Source organism: Danio rerio, chromosome 11 (genome assembly GCF_049306965.1).
Source record: "Danio rerio strain Tuebingen ecotype United States chromosome 11, GRCz12tu, whole genome shotgun sequence".
Taxonomy (NCBI): domain Eukaryota; kingdom Metazoa; phylum Chordata; class Actinopteri; order Cypriniformes; family Danionidae; genus Danio; species Danio rerio.
In genome coordinates this window covers 39,015,001-39,042,500 of record NC_133186.1, presented here as the reverse complement: position 1 = coordinate 39,042,500, position 27,500 = coordinate 39,015,001, and the positions used below count along the sequence as shown (strand labels likewise).

The 27,500-nt window shown below is 35.3% G+C and overlaps 4 protein-coding genes across 14 annotated transcripts in view; 2 read left to right on the top strand and 2 right to left on the bottom strand.

Annotated features, from left to right (window-relative positions):
* Positions 1–634, top strand: part of cacna2d3 (calcium channel, voltage dependent, alpha2/delta subunit 3) — an 86,886-nt gene extending 86,252 nt beyond the window's left edge. For all 7 annotated transcript variants that reach the window (XM_073917004.1, XM_073917003.1, XM_073917002.1 and 4 more), the window contains one exon: positions 1–634. This exon is cut by the window's left edge and continues 75 nt beyond it. In XM_073917004.1, coding sequence (XP_073773105.1) covers positions 1–18 — 18 coding nt within the window. In that variant the 3' untranslated portion in view covers positions 19–634.
* A 3,363-nt stretch (positions 635–3,997) lies between these two features.
* usp48 (ubiquitin specific peptidase 48) overlaps positions 3,998–27,500 on the top strand; it is a 190,017-nt gene continuing 166,514 nt past the window's right edge. The window contains exon 1 of one of the 2 annotated variants that reach the window (XM_073915462.1): positions 3,998–4,281. The gene's annotated coding sequence lies outside the window, so the exon portion shown is untranslated. Of the gene's footprint in view, positions 4,369–27,500 lie in introns of both variants that reach the window. The other variant, XM_073915461.1, reaches the window with a different exon arrangement.
* On the bottom strand, positions 4,663–18,132 carry LOC101885860 (uncharacterized). 4 transcript variants are annotated; one of them, XM_073916993.1, is made up of 15 exons: positions 17,978–18,047; positions 17,236–17,529; positions 16,855–17,157; positions 12,397–12,450; positions 12,242–12,295; positions 10,534–10,584; positions 10,107–10,160; positions 7,981–8,004; positions 7,393–7,470; positions 7,254–7,272; positions 7,057–7,108; positions 6,407–6,479; positions 5,397–5,486; positions 5,221–5,264; positions 4,663–5,131 (listed from the first exon to the last, which is right to left on the bottom strand). In XM_073916993.1, exons 1-15 carry the CDS (start codon positions 18,030–18,032, stop codon positions 5,042–5,044), a joined length of 1,335 nt encoding a protein of 444 aa, XP_073773094.1. In that variant the 5' UTR covers positions 18,033–18,047; the 3' UTR covers positions 4,663–5,041. The 4 variants fall into 4 exon arrangements, with proteins under 4 accessions (XP_073773094.1, XP_073773096.1, XP_073773097.1 ...); XM_073916995.1 differs by lacking the exons at positions 7,981–8,004; positions 16,855–17,157; positions 17,236–17,529; positions 17,978–18,047 and adding an exon at positions 7,611–7,673 and having other exon boundaries at positions 10,107–10,182; positions 12,397–12,513; XM_073916996.1 differs by lacking the exons at positions 7,981–8,004; positions 16,855–17,157; positions 17,236–17,529; positions 17,978–18,047 and adding an exon at positions 7,611–7,673 and having other exon boundaries at positions 12,397–12,444.
* LOC141376655 (uncharacterized) lies at positions 18,769–26,020 on the bottom strand. The gene is made up of 9 exons (XM_073916997.1): positions 25,882–26,020; positions 25,136–25,429; positions 24,755–25,057; positions 23,981–24,280; positions 22,608–22,661; positions 20,684–20,767; positions 19,888–19,914; positions 19,653–19,711; positions 18,769–19,357 (listed from the first exon to the last, which is right to left on the bottom strand). The coding sequence occupies exons 1-8, from the start codon at positions 25,934–25,936 to the stop codon at positions 19,680–19,682; spliced, it is 1,149 nt and encodes a 382-aa protein (XP_073773098.1). The 5' UTR covers positions 25,937–26,020; the 3' UTR covers positions 18,769–19,357; positions 19,653–19,679.

Below are 27,500 nucleotides of genomic sequence, written 5' to 3'. Positions count from 1 at the left end.
TTGGTGATCAGCAGGTGACCTCTGACCCCTGCTGCTTTGACCCATTAGTCTTACTACACTCAAATCAGAGAGCCTTGCTTCCGCCAAACATGAAGTGTCAGTCCACAGAGGCCAAATCATCTTTGTGATGTCTGAAGATTACTGAAGAAGATAGATGATATTTATTGCCGTCACGGACCGTGTTAGAATGTGCTGAGTGTTTTCTTCTTACATGTGGACCAGTGGATATCAGTGGCTGCCGTGAACCGTCACAGCTAAACGCACTTCATGTAGCTGTTCTACAAGGTTCTGTCATACACCTCCACTTTAGACTTCATCTGCACTGTGTGAAGCGCAGAGCGAGAAATGAGCAGAGATGTAGTTTATTTCAGTATTATTTGCCTGCCTCAGACTGATTTGGCATTTCGTTTGGAGTCTTAAGATGCATGACTTGAGGAAATAGGAATATTTCAGTGCTGTTTGTAAGAAAAGCGTACATTATCATCAGATAGATGAGATGTGGATTCTTCACAAACTTTATAAGTTTTGCCTGCTTAAAATAATATATATATACTTGGGAAATAACTTTTAATTGCCTAATCCCTTTACATCAAAGGAAAGCCATGTTATGTAAATAAAAACATATTTTCCATCAGATTTCTCTCATTTATTTTAGTGCTCAGAGTGCACTATTTCAAGTATTTGTACTATGCAGTAGATTAAGATTTACCAGCTGCTTTATTTTGAAGGTTAATAATTTATTATTGAGTAAAATTATGTTTTAATATTAGATGATTTTGCTGATACAGAATATACAGTATTTAAAATCAGAGTCATGTTTAAATGCAGTGAATGTCTGGCAACCTCAGTATCGTGTGGGATCTGTACTCATTTATTTCCATACTCAGACTCCACTATTTGCAATATTTGTACTATGCAGTTGGTCAAAATTTACCAGCTGCTTTATTTTAAAGGTTATTAATTTATTATTGAGTAAAACGATGTTTTAATAGTAATAGATGATGTTGCTAATTCAAAATATACAGTATTAAAATCAGAATCATGTTTTAATTCAGTGTATGTCTGGCAACCACATTATTGTGTGCATAATTTGCACTGAAGAAAAAAAAAATGTTGATGTAATTTTTAAGTTTATTGTTTTATAAGTATGCTTTCAAAGTGCTGTGCTGGTAAACCTCACTCCTCTGACCTCTAAAGGTGCTCTAACAAGAAGGCAAAAGACCAAGGCCTCTAGTGTCTGTCACTAGAGTGACTGACTTCCATGCGGAAGGTCATCGGTTCCATACCAGCTTGGAGTTGGGTGGCATAGGACCGGCGGGGCTACATTGGTGCCGTGACCCTGATGGGAGTGAGGTTTAGGGGGGTGAGTGTAACGGAGGCCAGCTAGTGAGTGCTGTGCAGGTTAATCTCACTCCTCTGACCTCTAAAGGTGCTTGAGTGACAAGTGCTAGAGGCCATGGTCTTTAGCGTCCTAGTTAGAGCAACCGACTCCCATGCGGAAGGTCGCCAGTCCAATCCCAGCTCAGAGCAGCTTGGGTGGTGTAGCACCAGCAGGGTTACACTTACATAGACAGAAATCCAATTAATAGAAAATTACAATAATATTTGATATTTTCTACCCTTCATTCATTCATTCATTCATCTTTTCAGCTTAGTCCCTTTATTAATCTGAGGTCGCCACAGCAGAATGAACCGCCAACTTATCCAGCACGTTTTTACGCAGCAGATGCCCATCCAGCCATAACCCATCGCTGGGAAACATCCACATACTCATTCACATTCATACACTATGGACAATTTAGCTTACCTGATTCACCTGTACCACATGTCTTTGGATTGTGGGGAAAACCAGAGCACCCGAAGGAAACCCAACATACACACAGAAACGCCAACTGACCCAGCCAAGGCTCGAGCCAGCCCCCTTGCTGTGAGTCGACAGCACTACCCACTGCACCTCTGCTTCGTCTGACATTTCCACCATAAATATAATTTACTAAGTAAAAACAACTTGCATTGTAGTCGATCATGATTCAAGAAACATTCAATATAGTATCTTACAAAATGTACAATGTAATGAAGATTCATAAAGTATTTTATTTTTTACATGTAAGAGGTTATTTCTTTATTAAAACAATCCTGTTTGGCTTGACACCATTATGAACAGAGTTTATGTAAGCTAAAACTAATTTAAAAAAAATCGCAGAAACATTTATTTGCATAAGCTAACGTCGTTGCGCCGTAAGCCCTGCCCACTTAATTAACCCAGCTGGACGCACGGAAAACATGTTGTCAAATGAACTGATAATTTAACACTCACTGGGCCTGTTTCAGTAAGGAGGTTCAAACAACTCAGAGTTTAAACTTGAACTCTGAGTTGATTTACCGAGAGATTAAAAACTCAGAGTTTTCGGTTTCAGAACAGCTGATCTGAGTTGGGTCAATCAACTTCGAGTAGACCAACTCAGAGTTAAGCGCGCACACCGTGACTTTAAAAAGGCATTATCAATGGAGCGCAGACATTACGAGTGACTATGGCAATATCTTATAAAAGAGATCACCATTTCTTTCTCCGGCTGAACTTGATGTTCTCATGCAAAGTTATAGCAAATATGAGCGTATATATTTGAAAAGAAGCAACCATCAGTGAAGAAGAGACAGTTAGCGTGGGAAAACAGCTGCTCAAGTTAATGCCTAATTTCACTTTTTAAGTATTTAAATATTTAAGTATAATAAAATAAGTAATGAAATTTGTGACGTTTATATTTTTTTTCTAAACTTTCTTTTATACATTTATTAGTTTTAAATGATTTAACAGTGCACTTGTGTCTGCCTTTTTTATTGATCAAGTGATAGAGGTTAATATAAAATTTAGAAGGTAAGCAGTACTAAAAATTATTTTTAGAAAGAATAATAATCCCATTAATCTAGTTACATGCATGTCGAAGGTGAATTTAATTTAATTATTTATGAAAAAAGGATAAGCCATTCTAGTACAGTTCTTCTGTGACAAAAATGTAGGCAATAGCTATTTTCCATCCAAATATATTACATATATTTATGTGCAAAACTGGAATATTGCATAGAAGATGCGAATAAAATTCCATCCAACGAGTCAAAGAGAAAAAAATCGTCACTTCCTGATTAAACTGGCACCAAATATCAACAGTAAAAACAGAATTTACTGTGGTAGAAGAAGCTGCGTCAATTAATTCTTTATTTAGCCTAATTAATGTACTTGCGCCTCGATGTCAGAAGACAATGCTGAAACACAATGAACACGTGGGGGCGTCTGAAGCCATGAGACGCAGAGACTCTTGACACACACTAGACGTTCGGAGGTAATTAATAATATACACTAATACTGAAACAGTTAAGGCATTTTAGAATGACTAACACAATATTTAAGACATGTTACAGTGTGCTCAGCCTGCTGTTTGTCCATTTACACACATTTTCATTATCATATGATCATGATCTTTTTTTTAATGTACATACTGTAATTTGTTCAGTAAAAGTGATTCCATCGTAGATTATGCGCACATTTTCGATCGAATAAAAGATTATGCTACTCAGTTATGCGCGTTTTTTATACATATTTTAAAAAGTTATGTGCATCATGACGTTTCTATCAATCGTTTTTATGCACGTATCCAAAATAAGCATAAAAATAGGTGGGTGGAAACGTAAGGCTAAGGCGAGAAATACCGCTTCATCTTTAAAAAAAGGGGAGGAGACCGACAGAAACTCTGAGTTTAGAGAATAAAACCTGCTTCTGACCAGGTTAGATTCACAGAGTAAGTTACCACAGTAACTGACTCTGAGTTAAAGTTACCTCTCTTTCAGAAACAGGCTTGACTTACCCTGCTTTCTCGAGTTTAACAAACCTGCCATTTTGAAACGGAAAACCCAGAGTTTCTCTCATTTCAGGGTTAAAATACTCTGAGTTTTCAGTTAACCTCCTTTCTGAAACAGGCCCACTGTCTACACTTGATACTTTAAACTATGTCAAACAAATTTATGACCTAAAACAACATTTGAATTTTATAATGTTGTTTTTGTTTAACAGCTCGTTTTCTCTAACATGCAAACGAGAAGGTCACCCTTCACACACAACTGGATCGATTATCGCTTCCGAGGATGTTTATGTTTGTTCACGCTTTGACTTAAGACTGTTTTGTAAAGAAGCCACGGTGTAACGTTAATGGAAAGTTCGAGAAGACACTTATTTTGAAGGAAGAAGCCAACATTATTTGATCTGGTACAGCTGCTACATCGAAAACAGTGAGTAACGTTAAATAATTTATCATTTCTAAGTGCTTTGCTTGGACTGCAAATGGAGGTTTAATATGGGAATCTACGTCATAGCGAGTAGTTTTCCGCCGTGTTTTATGACACTTATTAGCACAAACTGGAAACTAATACACATGCTTTCAAAACACTTATGTTGTGTTATCCAAAATTTAATCTATTGTAGCCTACTAATGTTACAGTATACTCTATTACAAAGTGCATAAATACTGCATCTGTCTATTTAGTAATTTCACCCTGCATGTTAATTTCATATTTTATATAGGACATAAAATCTCAAAAAAATAAATAAATAAATTTGTTAACTTGTGTACAACAAGCCGTTTCGGATACTACTGTATGCATTTCTTTTTTGAGGTTTTGAGTGTTTACAAACTACTAGCAATAGTTTTTTTTTTGTAGTTAACAGTGGCTGTATCCTTGTTGAAATATTGTGCACATAGTGAGAGTTAAAGTCGTAATTTTTGTGAACATTTAACTTTTTATGTGAAAGCTTTAATATTGTAAGTAAACCTAAAGTCACATTTGACTAATAATTTTAGAAATAAATAACATTTTAAATCATTTACAATTTTTCACCAAGCATACCGAGCTTTTTATTTTCTGATAAAGTGTAAGGTTGAGCAACATCATACCATAACAGTAAGTAGTATTTGGTTCACAATGTTCTGTTTTACTCTGGTTTTACTTCAGAAAATGACATTTTACCCTCCCTGGCCTTTTAATCTGAGACTCAGTGCATCTGGATCAAACTGTATTCTTGATCTCCAGTGTAGGGCTGAACAGGTTTATCGGGGATCGTGCTGTACAGGTGGTAAACACTCTTTAAAAGAAGAAATACAGAAAAGATAAGATAAATGTTTTCAATATCTGTTAACCATGATAGTATTTGGGGTTTGACCATGTTCATACCTCATTGTTCTCTGTATTTCCCTGTTGTGTATTAACTGACAGATCTGGAATGCAGAACAGAAGCAGATCATCACTTCAGTGCCTCAATTTGGAATTAAAAAAAAAAAAATTTTGTGGATATTTTTGTGTTTTCATACTTATTGTAGTTCTAATAACAGGAAACAATATGTAATTACCTGAGGGCTGGTAGATTGGGTTTTCAGAAGTAATGAAAGTGTCTGTAGGGTCAGCTGTGTTGGGCTGATGTGACTCTGGGTGCTCCAGATCTGTGCATGAACAGAACAAAGCAATTTTTAAGTAATTGAAAACAATGACAAATGTGAAATTGCTTTACAGTCTCAAATCTTAGTAGTTATATCATTATGCTTTGATGTCAGTAACACCAAAGTCCCTTTAAAGCAAGTCATTTCACAGCAACCATCTTCGAAATGCTTCTTGTGCAGTATGCTTGGACATTCTGTTTAAATGGGAATTATCAAATTGTCCAAAATTGCTAGCCAAGTTTATGATTAAATTTCATAGGAATCACCAATAAAATAAGCAACAACTGTCTTTCTAGTTAAATTTTTTTAACGTTCAAATCACACAAAATGTGCAGAATCTTCTGATCTGAGCCCCTTACTTGGAGAATTGTCGGTCTATAATCAACATTTTACTCCTTTACTAGAAGGCAGGGTTTCATTGGCCATATTAACCCTTATTAATCGTCTTGTCTATTTTAGAGTCTTTGGTAACAACATACAATCTGCATGTGTTGATACCAAACATAATGCAGAGTGATTGAATGAGTGTACTTGCAAAATAGTTAAAACTACAGAGTTCTGAAGGGAGGATGTAATGTTGTTGCCAGAAACTGTAGAAATGCACATCTGGGGTTAGTCCCTCCCCTGGAGAATTGTCAGTCTATAACAATAAGTGATTGACGCCTGTACTAGAAGGCAGGGACTTCATTCACCATATTGACTGTTAAACTTTACCCCATTCAAAACTATATGAGTGACATGTCTTGTGTTTTCTATAGTCTTTGATTGTGAGCATTGCTTTCTTTTCAAAAGCTTCCAAACTCTTTAAAAGTGCAGTTGTCATTCTGAGAAGTTGCTTATTTTGTGTTTTAAAAAAAGTCAGTTTTTTTTTTCAGTTCCTTAAAGTTGTCTGTGATGATTTTCTGAGAATGATTTTAGCTTACCCTCAGATGTGGGTTGAGATGTGGCTGGAACAGAAGTGATAAGAGAATAGATCTCTGGTGATCCAGAACAACTCTAAAAAACACAATAAGCAACCCTTATTGACATGGCAATCAACTCTAAAAGGCACTGTGAACTCTAAATAACAGTGTCAAGGAAGACCTTTCAAAAGTTTATTTTACTTGGTTATTATTGTGTATAGTGATTGCAATTATGAGATATTGCAATAAAAACTGTAATAAAATCACTGGTGAAAACAATATGAATCACAATATGTAGCATAGGAATCAGCTCATAGATGGGTATTTTTCTTCATGAAACCTGAGATTACTGTTCTTCCATTTACAGTCCATTACTCCAAGGCCCATAAGATTATAAAATCAAGATGTTAATACAAACATACGTGTTAAGAGTTCTTAAAGACTTTGTTGATTACAGATTTACTCGCACATGTAGTCTCATTGATGCTTAAATGTTTCATAATATTTTTTAGATGAACCAACTCATTAAAGTTAGTCTTTCTTATTTTTGAATCAGTGATCTGTCAAATCTGATATGTGTGTATCACATCTGTGTATGACACCTTTACAAAATTTGCCAATATTATAAAATATGTATTACTTTGTGAGATTGTAAATGCATGGATACTCACCATACCATTTCCTTGACTTGACACATCAGTTTTCACAGATTTATTTTTATAGCTTAAAATCAAAGTGTATCATTATGGAATATTTACATGCATGCATGTATCAGTTTGAAATTAGACAGTTTCACATTTAAACATTTATTTAAAAGAAAGTTATTGAAAAAAAATAAAACTAATCATGAATGAATGGAAAAACTTACAGTTTTATTCTCTTTTTGCCTTAAAAAACAAAGACCATTACTTGTTACATTTTTGATGCTGAGAAAATTCTATATTGAGCAGTATATAGTCCAGTATACAACTGAACATACCTAGAATTTGTGTGTAAATATGACTTACTTGCAAACCAGCTCAGACAAATAAATACAGACAAAATGACACCAGCACAAGAGAAAGCCAGCACTTTAACCCATGCATCTGTGTCAAAACAAAACCACACATAAATCATCTGTCATTCTGACAATAGAAAAAGATTAAAAGCAAATGTTCCACAGGCATTCGAAAGAATGCCATCATAAAATGCTTTCAAAAATTAAGGAAATAATTGAAAATAAAACCTTTTGTGAGTGGACCAGTTGTTGTGGATAGTTGTTCTGTTGAAATGTGTGCTGTAGAAACTGCTATATAAAGAAAAATAATATATAATTTCTCAATAAAAAAATAACTTGATATATTAATATTGATACCAGACAAAGAGGGTGCTACCCTGGAAGCTACAGATATTACACAATTTACTGTATTAAAATTAAGTATTTGAAAAAAGTCTAAATCAGCATAATTATGACCCTAGTCAGAGTTGAATTCCCTTCATGGACTACCAATTTCAGTTACAAAAATATCAAAACTTTTTTTTTTAACCTGACATTAGAATTCAGCATTTAAATTCTACACATACTTTTACTAATGAGAAAAAGAGGATGATTTTACCTGTGGTGTCCTTTGCTGTGTTTTCTAATAATGTAAAAAGAACATACTACAAGTGAAATCACTTTTCAGAAGACAATTCTTTCTCAAACCTATGCTATTCTTCCAGACTTATGTTATGTTAAGATTTCAGAAGACAGTGTTGCAGTTAATGCTATAAATTACCACACAAATAAATGGAGAAAACGAGATCCTCTGAGGAGCCACAGAATGCTGTCAACTCATAATCTATTACTTCATTGGTTGTCACTTCATTTAGCTGATCACATATTGACAACTTAAACATGAGGGTCAAGGTCAGAAATGAATTGTTAGAGACAAATATTGCACTAAAATAAACAAAAATGCAGCGCAAATTTAAAGGTTCAGGACAACCCGAAGAACTTTTTTTTATATTAACAGATTTGTATGTGATGAGCATCAGTTAAGACAATGTTAGCACCTGTCAGCTTTAATTGTGGGGAAAACTGAATAATTTTGAGCTTTTGTCAGCTAATTTCAGCTTCCGGGTTTAAAATGATTTTTGGGGCGGGATCAAAATCGGCGACATAGCGCAGAATTGCAAGTGCAATGATGACGCGTCGGTTTCTCATTATTATTCATAGCGGAGTTTTTTTATCCTATGAGAAGAGCCGGCTGCTTAATTATTCATGAGACCTGCCAGACCTGCCAGTGTCAAGCCCGAGCTGAGAGACACGGAAACCACGGCACAGTATTTAGCCGTTCATGAAGGCTCATATGCATTTGTTTCCATCATCCACGGGGTTTGTTGCATGTTTTCCCCTGCGATCTTGTCAGGGCCGATCATACAGCAAAGCTGTGTGTGTGCTGCTAGCATTTTTGTCGGGAGAGCAGCACGAGAATTAGAGAATGGCGGACGCTGTCTTTCATCAGGAGTTCGTTCACATTCAGACACATCACTGTGCTGCTGTGTTTGCATAAATCCTCCAGATTACCAGCAGGGTTAATGGTTAAAATAGACGGGTCAGGAGACCTGCTGCACTGAGTCTGCTGGATACGGGGATTGAGGGAGAAGTCCTCATTTATAGGGTTTACATGGACACACTTATCTTTATAATGATATAAATTGTGGTTGTCTGTATATGAAATTACGAATAACAAATGTAGCAGGGCATTAAATCACTGTTCATTTCTTTGCATTTTAACTTTGTAAACTATAAACTCATGCGTCTCCTCTTTGTGTCTCATTTTGTGAGCTAACTGACAACAGCAGTTATTCGCTCCCCTTCTCCCCTGCTGGCCACGCCCACTCCTGCCCGATGCTCGCGGAGCTCCACGCCCATTAATCATGCATCTTTTGAAAAAACTCTGAAGTAGACTTTAACCGAAAGAGAGGGGTGTCATGGCCCTTTAAGGAATAGGACAAAAAATGCTCCTACATAATTAAACTAAATATGACGGTTAAAAGTGAAATCTAATGCAAATAAAATTCATTTAAATAAGTGTCAGTTTGTGACATTATATTTAGATCCATGGTTCAGCATACATGTTTCTTTGCAGTGCTGAGCAGTGTGACCAATCCAGCCTGATCTCACGAGAAAACATAAGTATTTTACGTTTTGCCAGTTTAGTGGCTAATTCGTACAAATTCGTACGAGTTCAGTCATACAAAATGGTACGATTTTAAAAAGGAGGCGTGGCACCTGACCCCACCCCTAACCCCAACCGTCATTGGGGGATAAGCAAATCGTACTAAATTGTACGAATTAGATCGTACGAATTCATACGAATTAGCCACTAAATGAAAAAGTTACGAATTGCCGTGAGATTGTGTTGGACCAATCATAAGAGTTATGTGCTCAGTGGCCAATCAGCAATCAACATTGCTAAAAAGCACCAGGGCACATTCAAGCTTAAACCAGTGTGCAACATTTTGTTAATGTTTTTTAATATAGTAGACTGATAAACCAATAAATTTAACCAATAAAGAAGTGTAGTTTAAAAATAAAAGTAATTTTAAAATTAAGAATAGCAATGGCTCTGAAAAGGGCAAATCAACAGGGACAAATTCATCAAGAAAAAAAAATTACTCTACTATACCTTATACACTTGAAAGAATGCACTTATCAAATGATTTGAAATATGAAAAAAGACAAAGAATATAAAACCTGTGCATTTTGCTGTGGTTGGTTGATCTGTTGAAGTGTGAGATGTTGGCTCAGCTGTATCAAAAAAAGAAATAAACTGGACAAATGCATGATGATCATACACCATTACCAGACAAAAAAGAGGCTGCCATAGAAATTACAGGAAAAAAAATGGATTTCATTAGTGTATTAAAATATAAAATGTAAAAAATATACAGTATAATGTATTAACTTTACTAGTATAGTAACAAAAAAGAATAATCATGACTATTGTCAATGTTATTTTTTTCTGTATGTTTGTTTACTGTTTGTCTACATCAATTATCATTTTAAGTTATAGATCAATCAAAATAGCAGCTATATATTTTTTAATCTGTACATTTTAATCTGTCATGCACATACCTGCACTCTTTTACTAAAGTGAAAAAAGAAAAGTGAGTGAATTTACCTGTGGTTTGCATTGCTTTACTGTTTGGCTGGTTTGTGGTGGAATCTTTGCCTAAAATATTAAATGACATATTGTAAGAGGATATTTTTTCAAATTTTAACCTATAAACAGTAAAAAAAAATCTCATTTTTAGGGGTGTCACGATTTCAATTTTTAATCGAAATCGATCGAAATTTATGGTCAATTTTGATTATCGAATTAAAAAACAGAATCGTCGATGCTGCCACGCCCCCATGTCACGTCAGCTTGGCTTGCCAAGCGGGAAAAAAACATGCTTGTTGAAGTGCTTGTTAAACTGCAGACGCAGGAGACCCGTCGATAGAGCTTAAACCCTCTTCTCTTTCAATGAAGTCGCGGGTGTTGAAGTATTTTGGATTGCCAGTGAGTTATGTTGACAACGTTCGTGTTGTCGACAAAAAAAAACACAGTTTCGCAAGCTCTGCTATGTACGTATTACGTACGGTTCGTCCTATAGACAACACCAACATCGCGATCCTCCGTCCGCCCCTGTTGCAAATCCGCTCGCGAAAAGTACACACTCAGGCCCTGTTTACACTGTCTTTGTTTTTAAATGGCATTTTAGAACGACAACGATTTGACATCCACAGTGGCGTGTAGCATTTCTGAGCAGCCCTCCTTCCTCTCTACCTCTGAAAACGCACATTACGTGACCACACAGACACAGACGCACACACAGCCATGCTCGAGACAGCAGGTCCAGGCAGTCACTTGTACTTGGTCATTTTAGTGAACACCTCAGATACTGTTGGCTGGTTCCTGTTAGTTGTGCCTCTTTACAGACGCCATTATAACGACACGGATCACTGTCTATTCACGAGTCCCACAGAAAAAGTGATTGACAGGTGGTAATTATGTGTGTATCTTGCCTTTATTCATTTACTGTATGATTTGTTTATGGGTAAAACAAAGACCATGCAGGTCAGGTAATTTAAACGGTAGGCTACAAATAATGAATTAGTCATTAATTAATTAATTAATTATTCATAATTAAAAATTGAATTGAATCGTGCCTTTAGAATCGAAAATGTAATCGAATCGAAGATTTGGAGGATCGTGACACCCTTACTCATTTTTAATATATGTTAAGATTTTAGAAGGCAATTTTACAGTTTACACTGTAAAGTATTATATGAACAGAAAAAACAGAAATTCTCTGGGGAGCCAGATTGGATTTAACTGAGAATTCTCAAATGGTCTCAATTGGTCATTTTGACAGGACTTTAACAAGTGTCCTGTTATGAATAGTGATGCTTTTTTAGATGTGTAAAATGCCTAAAAAAAGTTGTAATGCATATTATTGATCTAATTTAAGTAATTTAGGTTTGCTGTACGATATTACGAAGATATTACAAAGACATGTCGCACTGTTGTCCAGCTAGACACAACATTTCGTTCCTCTGCATGTCCACACATGTAGCGGAATGACAATAAAACTCAACTTGTCTTGACTTGACTTGATCAGTATTCGGTACTGGATACAAAAATCACGATCAGATTTTTTTTTTCATTTATTGTGTACATGGAAACATTTTGCAAGATTTAAGAGTGAACATCTAATTTATTAAACAGTTAAAAAATGTCAGCAACAGACAACTCCTAGGGCATTCTGTGAGCCTTTGTTGAGTATAGTAGAAGCTATACTGCCTAAATCCTAATTTTGATGAATAATATATAGGGATGAACTTACCTGTTGTTTGTTTGGTGCTGCTGGTTGACAGGTTTGTGTTTGAATGGAGGTCTGCTAATATAAAATAATATCAAAAGAGGAATAATTTTTCACAATGGTATCATTTTACAGTTTAAAATAAAGCTTCACAAGACCAAGTGTTGTCTGTAACTTACCAGCTGTACTGTTTGGCTGTGTGGTTTCAGAAGTGGACATTGACATTGATGCTGCTGAAAAAGCATTGTAAAATCTGCAGTTATGTACATTTGAGAACATTTAATATAAGCCTGGACGTAGGGCTGCACATTATTTGAAAAATCTATCATTGCGATAATTTGTTATTCTGCTAAATGTATTGCAATATGGATACAATTTCACCAGGTGACTTGAATATCTCTGGAAATAATTGATAATTTTAGATTGATTGGGATGATTCTGTATGCCAGTGCATCTACATATAATCCAATAAACAACCTAAACTGTAAAAACAATAAAGATAAATATATAATTGAAATTAACAGTCAGGGCTAGAAATTGCGACCATTTTTGTTCACATTTGCACCCGAAATTTAAGCTATGCGACCTCATGATATCTTTGGGAGCATTTGTGCAACTCTATATAATGGTTGTAGTTGGACCTGTTTTTTTTTTTTCTTCTAAAAACGTGCTGAATCGCTCTTCCCTGCAGCTATATCAGTTCATATCAGCTGTCAATCACTCAAGACTTTCCGCTGTCAGATGACAGGGAGCTTTTGTTACCGCGGCGAATGCAAACGACTGAAAAGTAAAAAGTACACCTAATCTCGGTGCGTTGCATTCACTGCGTGTTCAGCTCAAATGTTCGCTAAAAGTAAGCGAACATATCACACAATTGCCAAAGAAGCTCGTCTTTGCGAAGTTTAAACTGATGCTGCTTATAACAAAGAACAGTAATGCGCCAATGGTCATCAGAAGAATCCTGCTCTGCCCCCCTCATATTGGGTCGGCTGACTCGCCTGTTTTTTTCCCACAAGCACAGAGAGATGAAAATCAGCGCATAATGAGACTTTAGCATTTAAAAGGACACAAACCGAAACCAAAACTTTCAAAAGTGAGAATTATCTTCTTTTCTTTTGTCCATTCTTTCTTGGTGTATATTATTTTTCAGTTTTATCACTGATGACTGCTTTGCAGCTTTTAGCCTTAAAGTGAGTGGTTTATTGTAATCTTTCGTTTGTTTTTGTATTTATTAAATTGACATGCATATAAAAACAATGGTACAAAATAAAAATTTCTTACTGCAATGCTTCATTTTGTGTTTGATGCAAACCATAAATTTATTTTTCATAAAGTAACAGTAGGACTTCATATAGCAGATAACTGACACACTCAAACACATTCAGGGCAGCATGATGATGAGAAATGTAATTCATTGTTAGTATTATTGTCATCATCGTCATCATGAATATTTTATAATTTCTAGACATTCATTTTGGAATTATTGCACAAATATTAAGTCATCACAGAATTAGTTAGATAGTTGTTTCTGGTTTTTGTTAGTCCTAATTAATGTTGTTTTTAAATACAATAAATCCCTTAAAGAGCCCATTTTTGAAAATTCCCCTCCATGTAGTGTGTAACACAGCTCTAAGTGAACTGAAATATCCAGCTAAGGCTTAAATCTGTAAGAGTGCAGTATTTAAAACGGTTGATTCATTTATAAAAGAGTCGACTCATAGTGCTTCAAACGAGTCGCCTTAATACCGAGTCATTAGGTGTTTCGACATGACGTACTAACGAAACCAAGTTATTCACGTGCACGCGCAAACCTGGGAGATTTGAAACCTGCGGCCCCGCCCTCTGACGCAGAAACCCACACAAACACACACACACACACACACACACACACACATGTTTGTTTTTGTGAAAAGTGGGGACATTACATAGGTTTCCATTCATTTTATACTGTCCAAACTGTATATTGTATTGCCCTCACCCCACCCCACCCCTAAACCCAACCATCACAGGAGACTGTGTGCAGCTTTACTCTCTGATTAAACTCATTTTGTAGGATTTATACGCATTTTGAGAAATGAGGACGTCACCAATGTCCTCATATTTCACCTCCTTTTTGTAATACCTGTGTCATACCCATGTCATTATACAGATTTGTGTCCTGATATGTCACAAAAACACGTACACACACACACACACACACACACACACACACACCGGTCGATTGAAGTCACAATGCAGATGGATATTATTGAGTTTCTACCCAAAGATGAAACCTCAGCATAAGCCCAGCTTTAAGCAGTTGGAAACTTCTGGAAACTACATGCTACAAAGAATACTTCGTTTGTTAAAGGAAGGATCAGTAAAGACTGGACATGGATCGGTTTCTTCCTCCATTTCTTAAGTGTAAGTACGTGCGATTAAAGTTGTTGCCTCGTTTACTCTAGCTTACAAATGTAATTTGTTACTTGCAACCGTGTGTACTGCAGCAGGTTAACTCGCAATATTCTCATATCACGTGCAAAGCCACATCAAAAACGCGTTGCGTGCTGCTTTGTTTACGTTCCTGTGGAGGAGTGTAATGTGTGTGTGTGTGTGTGTGTGTGTGTGTGTGCACGTGCGTGCATGCGCGCGTTGTCGTCTGGATTAGGTTTGTGTGTGTGTGTGTGTGTGTGTGTGTGTGTGTGTGTGTGTGTGTGTGTGCGTGCTCGATGTTGTCTGGGGGAGGGTTACGTCTGTGTATGTATGTGTGTGTGTGTGTGTGTGTGTGTGTGTGTGTGTGTGTGTGTGTGTGTGTGTGTGTGTGTGGACGCGTGCGCGAGAACGAGGGCAGTGTGTGTGTGTGTGTGTGTGTGTGTGTGTGTGTGTCTGTGAAAAGAGCAGAATGTGACAAGATAGGAGATCTCCTTGCCAGTTCTTGGGAGTTTTTGCTCAAACAAATAGTCAGTCGTCTGTATTTTCAAGTCCATCGTCTGTATTTACATTCATCCACTGGCAGCTAAACTCCACACTATCGAGCGTGTATACACTCTGACTACTTCTATTTTGTTGATTAGCTGGTGGGCATTTTGCTCTGTCTCTGGCTGAAAGCAGTTAGTGTCGACCAATCGCAAAAGACTGTCATCGGTCCAATCAGTGCAGATTAGTTTTGCACAAAGGAGGGGTTTGGGAACAAATGAATCACTGGACGATTCATACGGGAGTCACTGGGATAATTAGGTAAAAATAAATGCAGATTATAAGACCATGAAAGTGTTTTTTGACCTTGCATGTATATTAGACTGTTGTTGGAGACTCTTACAACCAATTTTTACAACCAAGCTCCTAATTTTTTTCTGGTGCTCCTAAATATTTGAAGTTGGGACTCGGGAGCATCGGTGCTACCAAGTAAAAAAGTTAATTTCGAGCCCTGACAGTGTTTTGTGCTTTTCAGAGTATAACAGTATTCAGGTACAGTTATTGAGTAATTAAAATAATTCAATCGAATTTGTCATTATTAAAGTTACAAATGAAACAATTTCTTAGGCCAAAATGTTTTACAAATCATTACAGTCACAGGCCTCGGAAACGCACGCAAATGATAAATTTTAATACAAAATCAACATTGCATATCTTGCGATGTGACTATTGGGAATGGTTACCATGCCATGTCAATGCTGAAACAGTAAATTGACACTTACAGTATAATGCTATTATTAATCCTAATGTACACAGAAAAATTTAAAGTAATGAATGTCTAATTTTAGACTGATTATGGATTTATAAAGAAAATCATGATAAATGTATATCAAATTAGGTCTTTGCAGAATATATATTTTAACATTTATATTATTACAATACACATACATCTTGTGACCAGAGAACAGAACTTACTCTGCACTGTGATTGTCACTGGATCAGAGTGAGGAGATGGTACAATAATTTGTTCCTTCATTGCAGTGTAGAAGCAGGTTATTGTCACTGATGAACTCTTATCTTCTGACAAAACACTGATCTGAGATGCAATGAGTGAGAGCTGACATCCAGAGTTCAGATTTGAGTTTCTTTCTCCTCCATTAATGTAGAAGACACACATCTCCATCTTCAGCTCTTCAGTATTCCCACAGCTCAGCTCAACTGTGTCTGTTTCCTGAAGAACTGAAGCAGATGCTGACAGTCTGGCCTGAGGAAGACCTGATGAAGATAAAAATGATCACGTTCATCACATTTATATAAGAAACAGTTGACATCATTTCAAAGTAAACAAAGAGCAAACAAATTAGCTATTATAAACAAAATATTTGCATAAATCTGTGAAAACATTTAATAAAACACCTGTAAATGTGCACAGGTTTTGTCATGTTATCAACTGTAAGCGTCAGTAATGTATTATCTAACTTTATATGACTTTCTGTCTCTAACATCTCAGATTTAATCACATGACCAGCTGATGATTTTTATTTCTGCACGAATGTATCAGGCCTATAACTATATCATGCCACAATCATAAATTCACCTTTTCTGTTTGTTAGTTGAAAATGCTCAGTTTTTTATGGATTAAAGAGTTCATAGTTTAATGGAGTAAATCAAACTGACTTGATATTTACAGGTCTGTAATCATTTAAAGAGCAAAGTTTATAAAAAATGAATAGAAAACTCACCTCTGATGATGTGTGTGTCACTGTGTGGAGATCTGATGTCAGGTTCAGTCTTGAGTGAATAATCACAGCTCAACTTTCTGCTCTTCACCGATCGTTTCAAGAGATCTCCAAGACTTGGATTAAATGTACAAAGATGTTTCTCTTCAGATGAACTCCACCGAGAGTCACGGTTGACCAGAATAGCATCGTCTTCATAGTAAAAACTACAGGTGAAGTCAGCTCTGACTGAAAGTGGGATCTCACAGGTTATGCTGAGGTGATTCTCATTTTCACTAACATTAATGACGGGTTTCTGAAGTTTGTCTGTTAAAGTGAAATAACCCACAGATATTAAAACAGTGCATTAATAAAACACAGACGATCAGGAGTGAAATATCTCACCTAGAACCAAGACTGTGACAAGAACTGAATCTGAAGACTTATTCTTGTGTTTCCCTTTTATTATGTAGCAGCAAGTAATGTTGACTGATTGAGGAAGTTTTCCACCTGCCCGTCTGAGCACTTCAGCACCAGTGAGGTTGAGCTCACATGGAGGACTGACTTTTGTTTCTAGCTTTTTTGTGTTTATTGTAAAATCACAATGCTTCACTTTAACATCTGCTGGTGTCTCACAGCTGATCTTCACTGATCTGGATTCATTAAAGACAGCTGGAGATACATGTACAGTAGGAGATTCTGGAATAAAACAGATCAATCAATTTTAACCACTTATTAATGCGGCTCTTGGGGGGAATCTGTTAAAAGCTTTTGTAGTAATATTTTATAGCTTCACATTTCTGTGTTTCTCAATCAACACCCAGAAATGCATTTATATAACATGTACAGATTCAAGTACTGTAAATACTACAGTGGATGTTTCCAAATAATATCCCCAATTAATACATGCTTCTTTTTTATAGTTACCCAAATATTGACTTGATCAGGTCATTAAAAACAGTGTAAAATATTTAATATCATGTCTATATTTAAACTGATGTAGATGAAAGCAGAGAGGTTGTAGATTAATGTCTCTAAATTCAGCTAAACATGTACAGTACTGACCACACATGCTTTTTAAAACATTGTAACACTGATTTTCACCACAAATGTGAACAGAGTATTTATAGAAGTAGAGATCACTTACTGTTAGACTGAACCTCAATAAGCAGCTGAAAAACAATGAAGACGAACAACTCCATCACAGCGAGTGTGAAACAAACGCAATGAAACTCACACAATGGGTGAATTAGGAAGTAACAGATTAGACTACAGGAAACCATTCAGCACGATCAGTTCTGTGAAGATGAAAGTAGATCATGACATCTGTATAGCTGTAGTTTAATAGGGCAGATCTGGAGTACATGACGTGTAACGCTGTTTTTGCTCATAAATTTAAAGAGGAAGAGGAAATGCAGATTTGTTAAGTTACATTATAACAGTGTAAAATGATATGGGTGTTATACTGATGATAATTTTAAAAGATGCAGAAGCTTAGTAATTGTCAATGCAATAATGGTTAAAATTAAAATATAGTCTGTTTGGATAACTTTATCTTTAACATATTTAAATAAATGACCACTAGTTCCTCCTTTTTTGACACAACCATGTCAGGTTCAGTATTTAATGGTCTACTAATAATCTGATGATCTGATTTATGTGTGTTTGATTAGACATGTTAAATGTGCAGTGCTGCTGATAATAAAATTGTATTGAAAGTTGCATTAAATAATGGCTTACTTGCAGTTAACTTACTCAATGTTGCATGTTTCATTTTGTAATTTGTATCTTAAAGAAAAATCTCAAATCCATATACAATAATGTCAACACACCTCTTTATCATTGCATGTCTTCATATCTGATAGTAGTTTTTAAGCTTTTTGTGCATCTGACCCAAACTATGGCAAAATTAGTAATGAAGAGAAAATGTTCACTTAGTGGTCACTTTATTAGGTACATGTTTAACAAATGCGCAAAAGAATCATCTAATGCTCGTTGATTAGATGATATGTTGACAGTAATGATAATACAGACACAATTGCTGTTATTCTGAAAATGCACAGAAACATACTGTAGTTAAAATATAAATGTTATTGTCCTTTTTTTATGTGTGTGAATGGTCTATTGTATAGTAGGCTATATTCATTATTAAAATATTTAATTAAAAAACGAAATAAATTTTATCTTAAGTTTCAGATCGTAACTGATCAATATCTCACAATGAATCCGCATGAATCAAAGATGACATGATGTTTTCAGCTTCATATCACAAATCAAAATGTGCAAAAATCTCCCCAGTCTCTCTTCACATGTTGATCAGTGTACAGTATAAATTTAGTAGCTACAATGAATATATTCTACATTATCATTCATTCTGTAGATATGATTTTTTTTGTCGTTTAATTGCAATAATGGTGCCTCGAGTGTAGAAATAAAGCAGGTGACTAATGTTTTGAGGAGTACAGAAGTACACAGATGTCTTTTTTTTCATCTTGCAGGAGGTGTAGTTTGGGAACATCAACAGAACCTGCAGAAATAGACTTTATTATCAGATGTTTTTGCATCATGGAGATTAAGCATACTGTAACTCAGGGGTACCCAATCCTGTATCTGGAGATCTACCTTACTGCAGAGTTTTGCTCCAACCCAGATCAAAACAAATAATAACAAATAAGTAGGGTCTGAAGGAGCACTTGGTAATTAAAGACGGGTATGTTTGATCAAGGTTTGATCAAGGTTGGAGCTGATCTCTGCAGAAAGGTAGATCTCCAGGAACTATATTGGGCACCCCTGCTTTAAATAATCTTGTACACTGTACTTACTAATGAAACAGCAAAGACAGATCTGTCTTATGAGTCCAGACAGAAATGAAGCAATTGCTCTGTCAAAAAAAAGTGTTTACGTTAGTTTATGTTAAGAAAAGGGCATGAGTGTAAAATAATGAGTTTTTTATATAATAACATGAAAATACCACAACATAATCACAAAAGAGTCCGTTTCAGATTTTTTTATCTTTACAAATATTCAGAATATCTGTGTTGTGAGTGAATGATGAACCTTTATTGTGAGTAACATGAGGATCAGCTGAAACAGAACAGAAATCAGAATAAATCATATTAAAATGGAAACAATACTATTCAACTAGTATTAATATTGCAGTCATCAGTGTTTATATCCAGTTCATTAAATTAAATATTTAATAAAATATTTTATGAGAGAAATAATAATATTCCTCCATGTTTCTGTTTGTGTGATGAAATTAGGCGTCAATGCTATACTGTGAAACAGAATCAACACAGTGTGTCAGAGTCTGAGTCTTTATCTGTTCAGTTCTACAATTTAGCTTTAGTCATGTAACAATAGTTGGCTGCTAATTGCTGATTGACATCACATATTTGAGAAAGTCTTGTCTTGCTATAAATATGCACAGTACATTTAATTCTCTAAGAGAAAGACACCGTAAGCAACTTTTTTCAGTAAGCGATTTAATATAAACCCATCAAATTATATTTGCGTTATTGTCAGTTAAACAACTTGACTAAAAATGAAGAGGTCCCTCTAGAATTGTTGGTCTCTCTGGTTTTACTATTTAATGTTGTGTGTTCTGCGAGTAAAATTACTTTTATTTTGTTTTATTTCTATAAAATATGCAGATTTGTATAAAATATCTACCAAATTCCAAACACTGTTATTGTCATATAGAACAGAATAATTGCGCAAAAAAACATGCTTTTAGACCTCAAAAAAGAAAACATGTTTAAATTCATTCTTAAATAAAAAAGTAAAGTTTTATTTCTGCTGATTTGAAAATTCATAGTCTACAGTATGTGATAATTCTGGAATTTATTCACACCTTTATAAGTTTTGGTCTGCTCTCCACCAGTCCTTCTCGTTGCTCTTGGGTGACCTGATGCTACTCCTGGAGCATAAGCTAAAGCTGTGCAACGCAAGAAGGTTCAAGATAAGTCTGGAGAATTGGAGTGATGTCTTGATTTTTCTCAGAGTTGTATGTTTTCAAAAATAACCTCACTTTACTGATCTATATAGAATGACTGGATTGCTCATTGCATTTTAAATGGCTAAGAGGCAGGGAAGCCACCAGAAGTATTCGATCCGCCATCATACTGTTCCCTACTGACAGAAGGCTTGCTACGGGGATATATTGAATTCATCAATTTACCATTACATTGTTTAAATTTAATTGGTATAATATAAATTTACTTAAAGGTGCAATATGTGATTGTCTTCAGAAACATTTTTTGTTGTGCTGGTTATGTCACATTCTGTTAGTAATGATTAAAGTAGTCAGTTTGGTGCAGAGTTATCATTATGCAAAAATTGAGAAAGTCATTGAATTAGTTTGATTCGTAGATTAGGCTATGTAGGCTTTTTTAAAAAATCTTTGTTCGTTTTTTGTACAATAAATCATCAAAACTATAGCCTATCTGCTGTGTTTGAGCGATACTGCATGTGCTCCGATGGAGAGAAAACCCAGACGCTCTAACTTGTGGCTGGCTTGTTTGCAAAGCAGAGCACATTTCAGAAAGTTTTGCTTTTGCGCCTTCTTTCTTTATTTGTGCAAAGAAACAAAGTTGTTTATGACACGGATCAACTCGTTTGTGTCAAACTATGACAAGCAATATTCTTAGTTTTGCTCCTTTCATTTTGCTTCTTTGGCTAAATATGTCTGTAGGCTTGTGTGGTTGCACGTGTTACCTCTGCAAGACAACAAATACTGTATGTGTTGCACTATTATTTAATACAAAATAAAAACTGACTGATACCATTAATCTGTTAAAAAAAGAGCATCCCTAGTTTGGAATTGTAGTATTATCATAATGTTTTTTTTAAATGGCGAATGACAGGATCTAGTGTTATATCTATTCAGTGCGCTTTCATGACTTCAGGAAATGTGGCTTTGGATGGCATCAGGGAGGGACGTGCATTTTCAATGCTGTTATGGTAACATTAGCATTTTGGCAGATAACCTACTGCACCTTTAAGGTTCTCCATGTAGTAGACCGATCAACCAATATTTTTTACGAACATAAATGTCTGGTTTAAAAAATTAAATTCATGTCAAAATGAAGAACAAAATCAAGGTTCTGACAACAAAAAACTTGATATGTTAAATTTTATCAGGGTGAATCTGCGCAAATAAATTCAGACAAAATGACACTAACAATAGAGAAAAACAGAACTTTGACCCATGTATCTGGGTCAAAAGTAAAAATGTAAAGCAAGTATGTATTATAATGTTTAATACATGTGCGTTAGATGCATCCACCTAACAAATGAAATATTACACAGAAAAACTAAGAACATAGATGAATGTTTTAATTTGTTTTACATTTGTTGTGCACATACACTACATGGTAGTAAATATTTCTCACTGTACATTTAAAAGAATGAACTTATTCAATGATTTGACGTATGAAAGAAAAAAAAGAATATAAAACATTTGTGTGAACTGTTGAATCAGCTGTATCAAAAGAATATACAGTATACATACAGTATGTACATTGCTGTAGTCGTTGACCGCCTTTGCCAATCAGTAAATGAATGCTAGTTATATTGCCTAAATCCTAATTTTGACTATTATCAACTGATTGTTGAATGTACACATTGTTTGCATAGTTCTGCTGGTTGACAGGTTTGTGTTTGAATGGAGGTCTGCTAATATAAAATAACATCAAAAGTGGAATAATTTTTCACAAAGGTATCATTTTTCAATTTGAAATAAAGCTTCATAAGACAAAGTGTTATCTCTAACTTACCAGTTGTACTGTATTGCTGTGTGGTTTCAGAGAAGGACATTGAAATTGATGCTGCTGAAAAAGCATTGTAAAATATGTGAATATGCATATTTGAGAACATTTAAAAACAAGCCTGTAGGAACAGAATGATTAACCAAAAGGTTAATAAAGCCTTTTTGATTTACTAAATGTATTACTCACTTGTTTTCATGGCCATTGTAACAGATGCAGTGATAGATGATGAAACGGCAAAGATGATTTAACAGTATTAATAATCATAATAACTTTAGAGCAAATACCAAGTAAACTTGAAAAACCACAAACTAATAAACCTTTAAATACAGTAATAATTTCTATACAGCGTAATATGATACACTACAGGTTTAAATCCATTACAGACATTACAGAGCCAAGGAACCAGCACTGTAACATTGAAAAATGAGATGGCAAGTTTGAGCTGGTTATAGATAAATTGACACTTAAAGTGCTTTCATTAATCCTATTGTATAGAAAAAAATTAAGAATAACAAATATCTAATTTTAGATAAAGCTGATTGATTTGTAAAGTAAATCATGATAAATGTAAATAAAGTTAGGCCTGTGCTAGAGTTGGGCATCGCGATTCCCGGCCCCATCCCCGTTACAAATCTGCTCGCATAAAATACACACTCAGGCCCTGTTTACACGAATAGAATAGGCCTTGTTTTTGAATGGCATTTTAGGATGAAAATGATCCACATCCTCTCTGGCGTTTCACCTAGCATTTCTGAGCAGCCCTCCTTCCACACTACCGCTGAAAACACACATCATGTGACCACACACACACATGCACACTGTCATGCACCCAGCAAGCTACCCAGGGGCCAACCTATCTTCTTGGACTTGCAGTCTGGGCCCCAGAGGGCCCCCTTGCCCTCCACCTAAGGTGTCCCTGACCCCTTCAATCTTTCGCTTTCACGCTTGTTCTTAGTAATTTTCGCGAAAACATCAGATACTGTTGGCTGGTTCCTGTTGGTTGTGCACCTTTTTTTACCAACCAAAGATCATGATCTGCCTATTCACGAGTACCACGGAAAAAGTGATTGAGAGGTGGTAATTATGTGTGTAACTTATCTTTATTCATTTATCATTTAGTTATGGGTAAAACAAAGACCAAGCGGGTCAGGTAGTTAAAATGGCTACAAATAATTATTTCGTTATGAATTAATTAATTATTCATAATTAATCCACCGCCGCCAATGACGACGATGCCATCGTCCATCGCGATGTTTCATATTAGACATTGTACGATGCCAAATTGGTCGACATCACCCAACCCTAGCCTGTGCAGAATATATATTTTAACATTAATAATACAGTACACGTATATCTTGTGACCAGATAACAGAACTTACTCTGCACTGTGATTGTCACTGGATCAGAGTGAGGAGATGGCACAATAATTTGTTCCTTCATTGCAGTGTAGAAGCAGGTTATTGTCACTGATGAACTCTTATCTTCTGACAAAACACTGATCTGAGATGCAGTGAGTGAGAGCTGACATCCAGAGTTCAGATTTGAGTTTCTTTCTTCTCCATTAATGCTGAAGACACACATCTCCATCTCCAGCTCTTCAGTATTATCACAGCTCAGCTCAACTGTGTCTGTTTCCTGAAGAACTGAGGCAGACGCTGACAGTCTGGCCTGAGGAAGACCTGATGAAGATGATAAAGATCACGTTCATCACATTTATATCAGAAAGAGGAGACATCATTTCAAAGTAAACTAAGAGCACACAAATTAGTTATTATTAGCAAAACATTTAATTAAAACTAAAAAAAAACATTTAATAAATCACCTGTAAATGTGGAGTTTTTGCTTCTCAATGTTTTTTTTTTAATTAACTCTAAATAAGCGTCATTGATATTATCCAACTTCCTATAATGACTTTCTGTCTCTCTAACGTCTCAAATTTGATCAGATGATCAGCTGCATAATTTCTGCATAAATATATCAGCCCCAGAATCATGCCACAATCATAAATTCACCTGTTCTGTCTTAGTTGAAAATGATCTTTTTTTTAATGGATCAAGTTCATAGTTTAATGGAGTAAATCAAACTGACTTGATAGTACAACATTTTACAGGTCTCTAATCAATCAAAGAGCAAAATTTATTTAATTTACTCACCCCTGATGATGTATGTGTCACTGCGTGGAGATCTGATGTCAGGTTCAGTCTTGAGTGAATAATCACAGCTCAACTTTCTGCTCTTCACCGATCGTTTCAAGAGATCTCCAAGAGCTGGATTAAATGTACAAAGATGTTTCTCTTCAGATGAACTCCACCGAGAGTCACGGTTGACCAGAATAGCATCGTCTTCATAGTAAAAACTACAGGTGAAGTCAGCTCTGACTGAAAGTGGGATCTCACAGGTTATGCTGAGGTGATTCTCATTTTCACTAACATTAATGACGGGTTTCTGAAGTTTGTCTGTTAAAGTGAAATAATCCACAGATATTAAAACACTGCATTAATAAAACACAGATGATCAGGAGTGAAATATCTCACCTAGAACCAAGACTGTGACAAGAACTGAATCTGAAGACTTATTCTTGTGTTTCCCTTTTATTGTGTAGCAGCAAGTAATGTTGACTGATTGAGGAAGTTTTCCACCTGCCCGTCTGAGCACTTCAGCACCAGTGAGGTTGAGCTGACATGGAGGACTGACTTTTGTTTCTAGCTTTTTTGTGTTTATTGTAAAATCACAATGCTTCACTTTAACATCTGCTGGCGTCTCACAGCTGATCTGCACTGATCTGGATTCATTAAAGACAGCTGGAGATACATGTACAGTAGGAGATTCTGGAATAAAACAGATCAATCAATTTTAACCACTTATTTATGCGGCTCTTGGGGGGAATCTGTTAAAAGCTTTTTTTACTAATATTTTATAGCTTCACATTTCTGTGTTTCTCAATCAACAACCAGAAATGCATTCATATGAACATGTACAGATTCAAGTACTGTAAATACTACAGTGGATGTTTCCAAATAATATCCCCAATTAATACATGCTTCTTTTTTATAGTTACCCAAATATTGACTTGATCAGGTCATTAAAAACTGTGTAATATATTTGATATAATCTCTATATTTAAACTGATGTAGATGAAAGCAGAGAGATTGTAGATTCATGTCTCTACATCCAGCTAAACATGTACAGTGCTGACCACACATGCTTTTTAAAACATTGTAACATTGATTTTCACCACAAATGTGAACATAAAATATTAATAGAAGTACAAATCACTTACTGTTAGACTGAACCTCAATAAGCAGCTGAAAAACAATGAAGACGAACAACTCCATCACAGCGAGTGTGAAACAAACACAATGAAACACACAATGGGTGAATTAGGAAGTAACAGATTAGACTACAGGAAACCATTCAGCACGATCAGTTCTGTGAAGATGAAAGCAGATCACAAGGCCATGTGTACAGCTGTAGTTTAATAGGGCGGATCTGGAGTACATGACGTGTAACGCTGTTTGTGCTGATAAATTTAAAGAGGAAGAGGAAATGCAGATTTATAAAGTTACATTACAAAAGTGTAAAATGATGTGGGTGTTATACTGATGATAATAAAACATGCAGAAGCTTAGTAACTCTCAATGCAATAATGGTTAAAAGGAAATAGAGATGTACTGATCTTTCTTTGTCTCACACAACCATGTCGGGTTCAGTATTTAATGGTCTACTAATAATCAGATGACCTGAGTCAGGTGTGTTTGATTGTGGAGACATGTCTAATGTGCAGTGCTGCTGATACTACTTGAACATGGTATTGAAAGTTACATTAAATAATGGCACAATTGCAGTAAACCTACTTACACCAACCTTACTAAATACTGTTGCATGTTTTATTTTGTATCTTAAAGAAAAACCTCACATGCAATAATGTCAGCAAAAATATCTTTTCACACCTCTTCATCATTACATGTCTTCAGTTCTGATAGTAGTTTTTAATACTGAAGTGATGCAAGCTGTTAGTACATCTGACCCACACTGCACTAAAAGACTTTAAGAAAGACTAGACAGATCATTGTGTCAAAATTAATGATGTAGAAAAAAAGTTCACTCAGTCGTCACTTTATTATGTAGATGTTTAATTAATGCTTAAAAGAATACAGAGTTAGGTACAGTTCCTTACTGATCAGACAATGTAATGACAGAGAAATTATTACAAAGAAATCTGCTAATATTCTTAAATGGCCCAAAAACATGCAAAAATATGCGGGTAAAATATGTCGTTGTTGTCATCATGTTTTGTGTTTAGTATATTATAGGCTATACTCTTGATTAATAAATTTGATTAAAAAAAAAAACTAAAGAAATTTAGTTAGAAATTTTTTAATCTCAAGTTTCAGATCTTAACTGATGTTGTTTTGAATCTGCAACAATATCCCACAACATCCCATATTGAATCTGCATCAATCAAAGATGACATGAAGATGTTTTCATCATGAGTTATGATATTTTTTTATTTATTTATTTTTTTTTACAATAACTGTACATCAAGTGTAGGAGTGTCATCTGGCAGGAGGTGTAGTTCACTTCTATGAGAACAACATCAGAACCTGCAGAAATAAATTCTTCATTATCATATGTTTCTGTATCATGGAGATTATAGTGTTACTAATCTTGTACACTGCACTGCAATGCTTGTGAAACAGCACAGGAAGAAATGAAGCAATTGCTCTGTTAAAAGAAAAAAAAGGCTTTCATGTTCATGTTACAAAAAGGGCTGAGTGAAAATAAGATTTTAAAATGAAAATACTATGACATGATTGTCAATTTTTTTTTTTATTTTTTTTAAATTTTTTTTAGTCTTTACAAATATTCTGAATATCAGTGTTGTGTTTTGAGTGAATG

Coding starts and splice junctions, on each gene's coding strand:
- LOC141376655 (XM_073916997.1), bottom strand. CDS start 25,936: ATGGAGTTGTTCGTCTTCATTGTTTTTCAGCTGCTTATTGAGGTTCAG. Junction 20,768..22,607: donor ACAGCAATACAGTACAACTG/GTAAGTTAGAGA, acceptor TGCGTTGCACAG/CTTTAGCTTATGCTCCAGGA. Junction 19,712..19,887: donor TCATGTTACTCACAATAAAG/GTTCATCATTCA, acceptor TTTTTTTGACAG/AGCAATTGCTTCATTTCTGT.
- LOC101885860 (XM_073916993.1), bottom strand. CDS start 18,032: ATGGAGTTGTTCGTCTTCATTGTTTTTCAGCTGCTTATTGAGGTTCAG. Junction 8,005..10,106: donor AACCACAGCAAAATGCACAG/GTTTTATATTCT, acceptor TTACATTATTAG/AAAACACAGCAAAGGACACC. Junction 7,471..7,980: donor CACAGCAAAGGACACCACAG/GTAAAATCATCC, acceptor GTTTTGACACAG/ATGCATGGGTTAAAGTGCTG.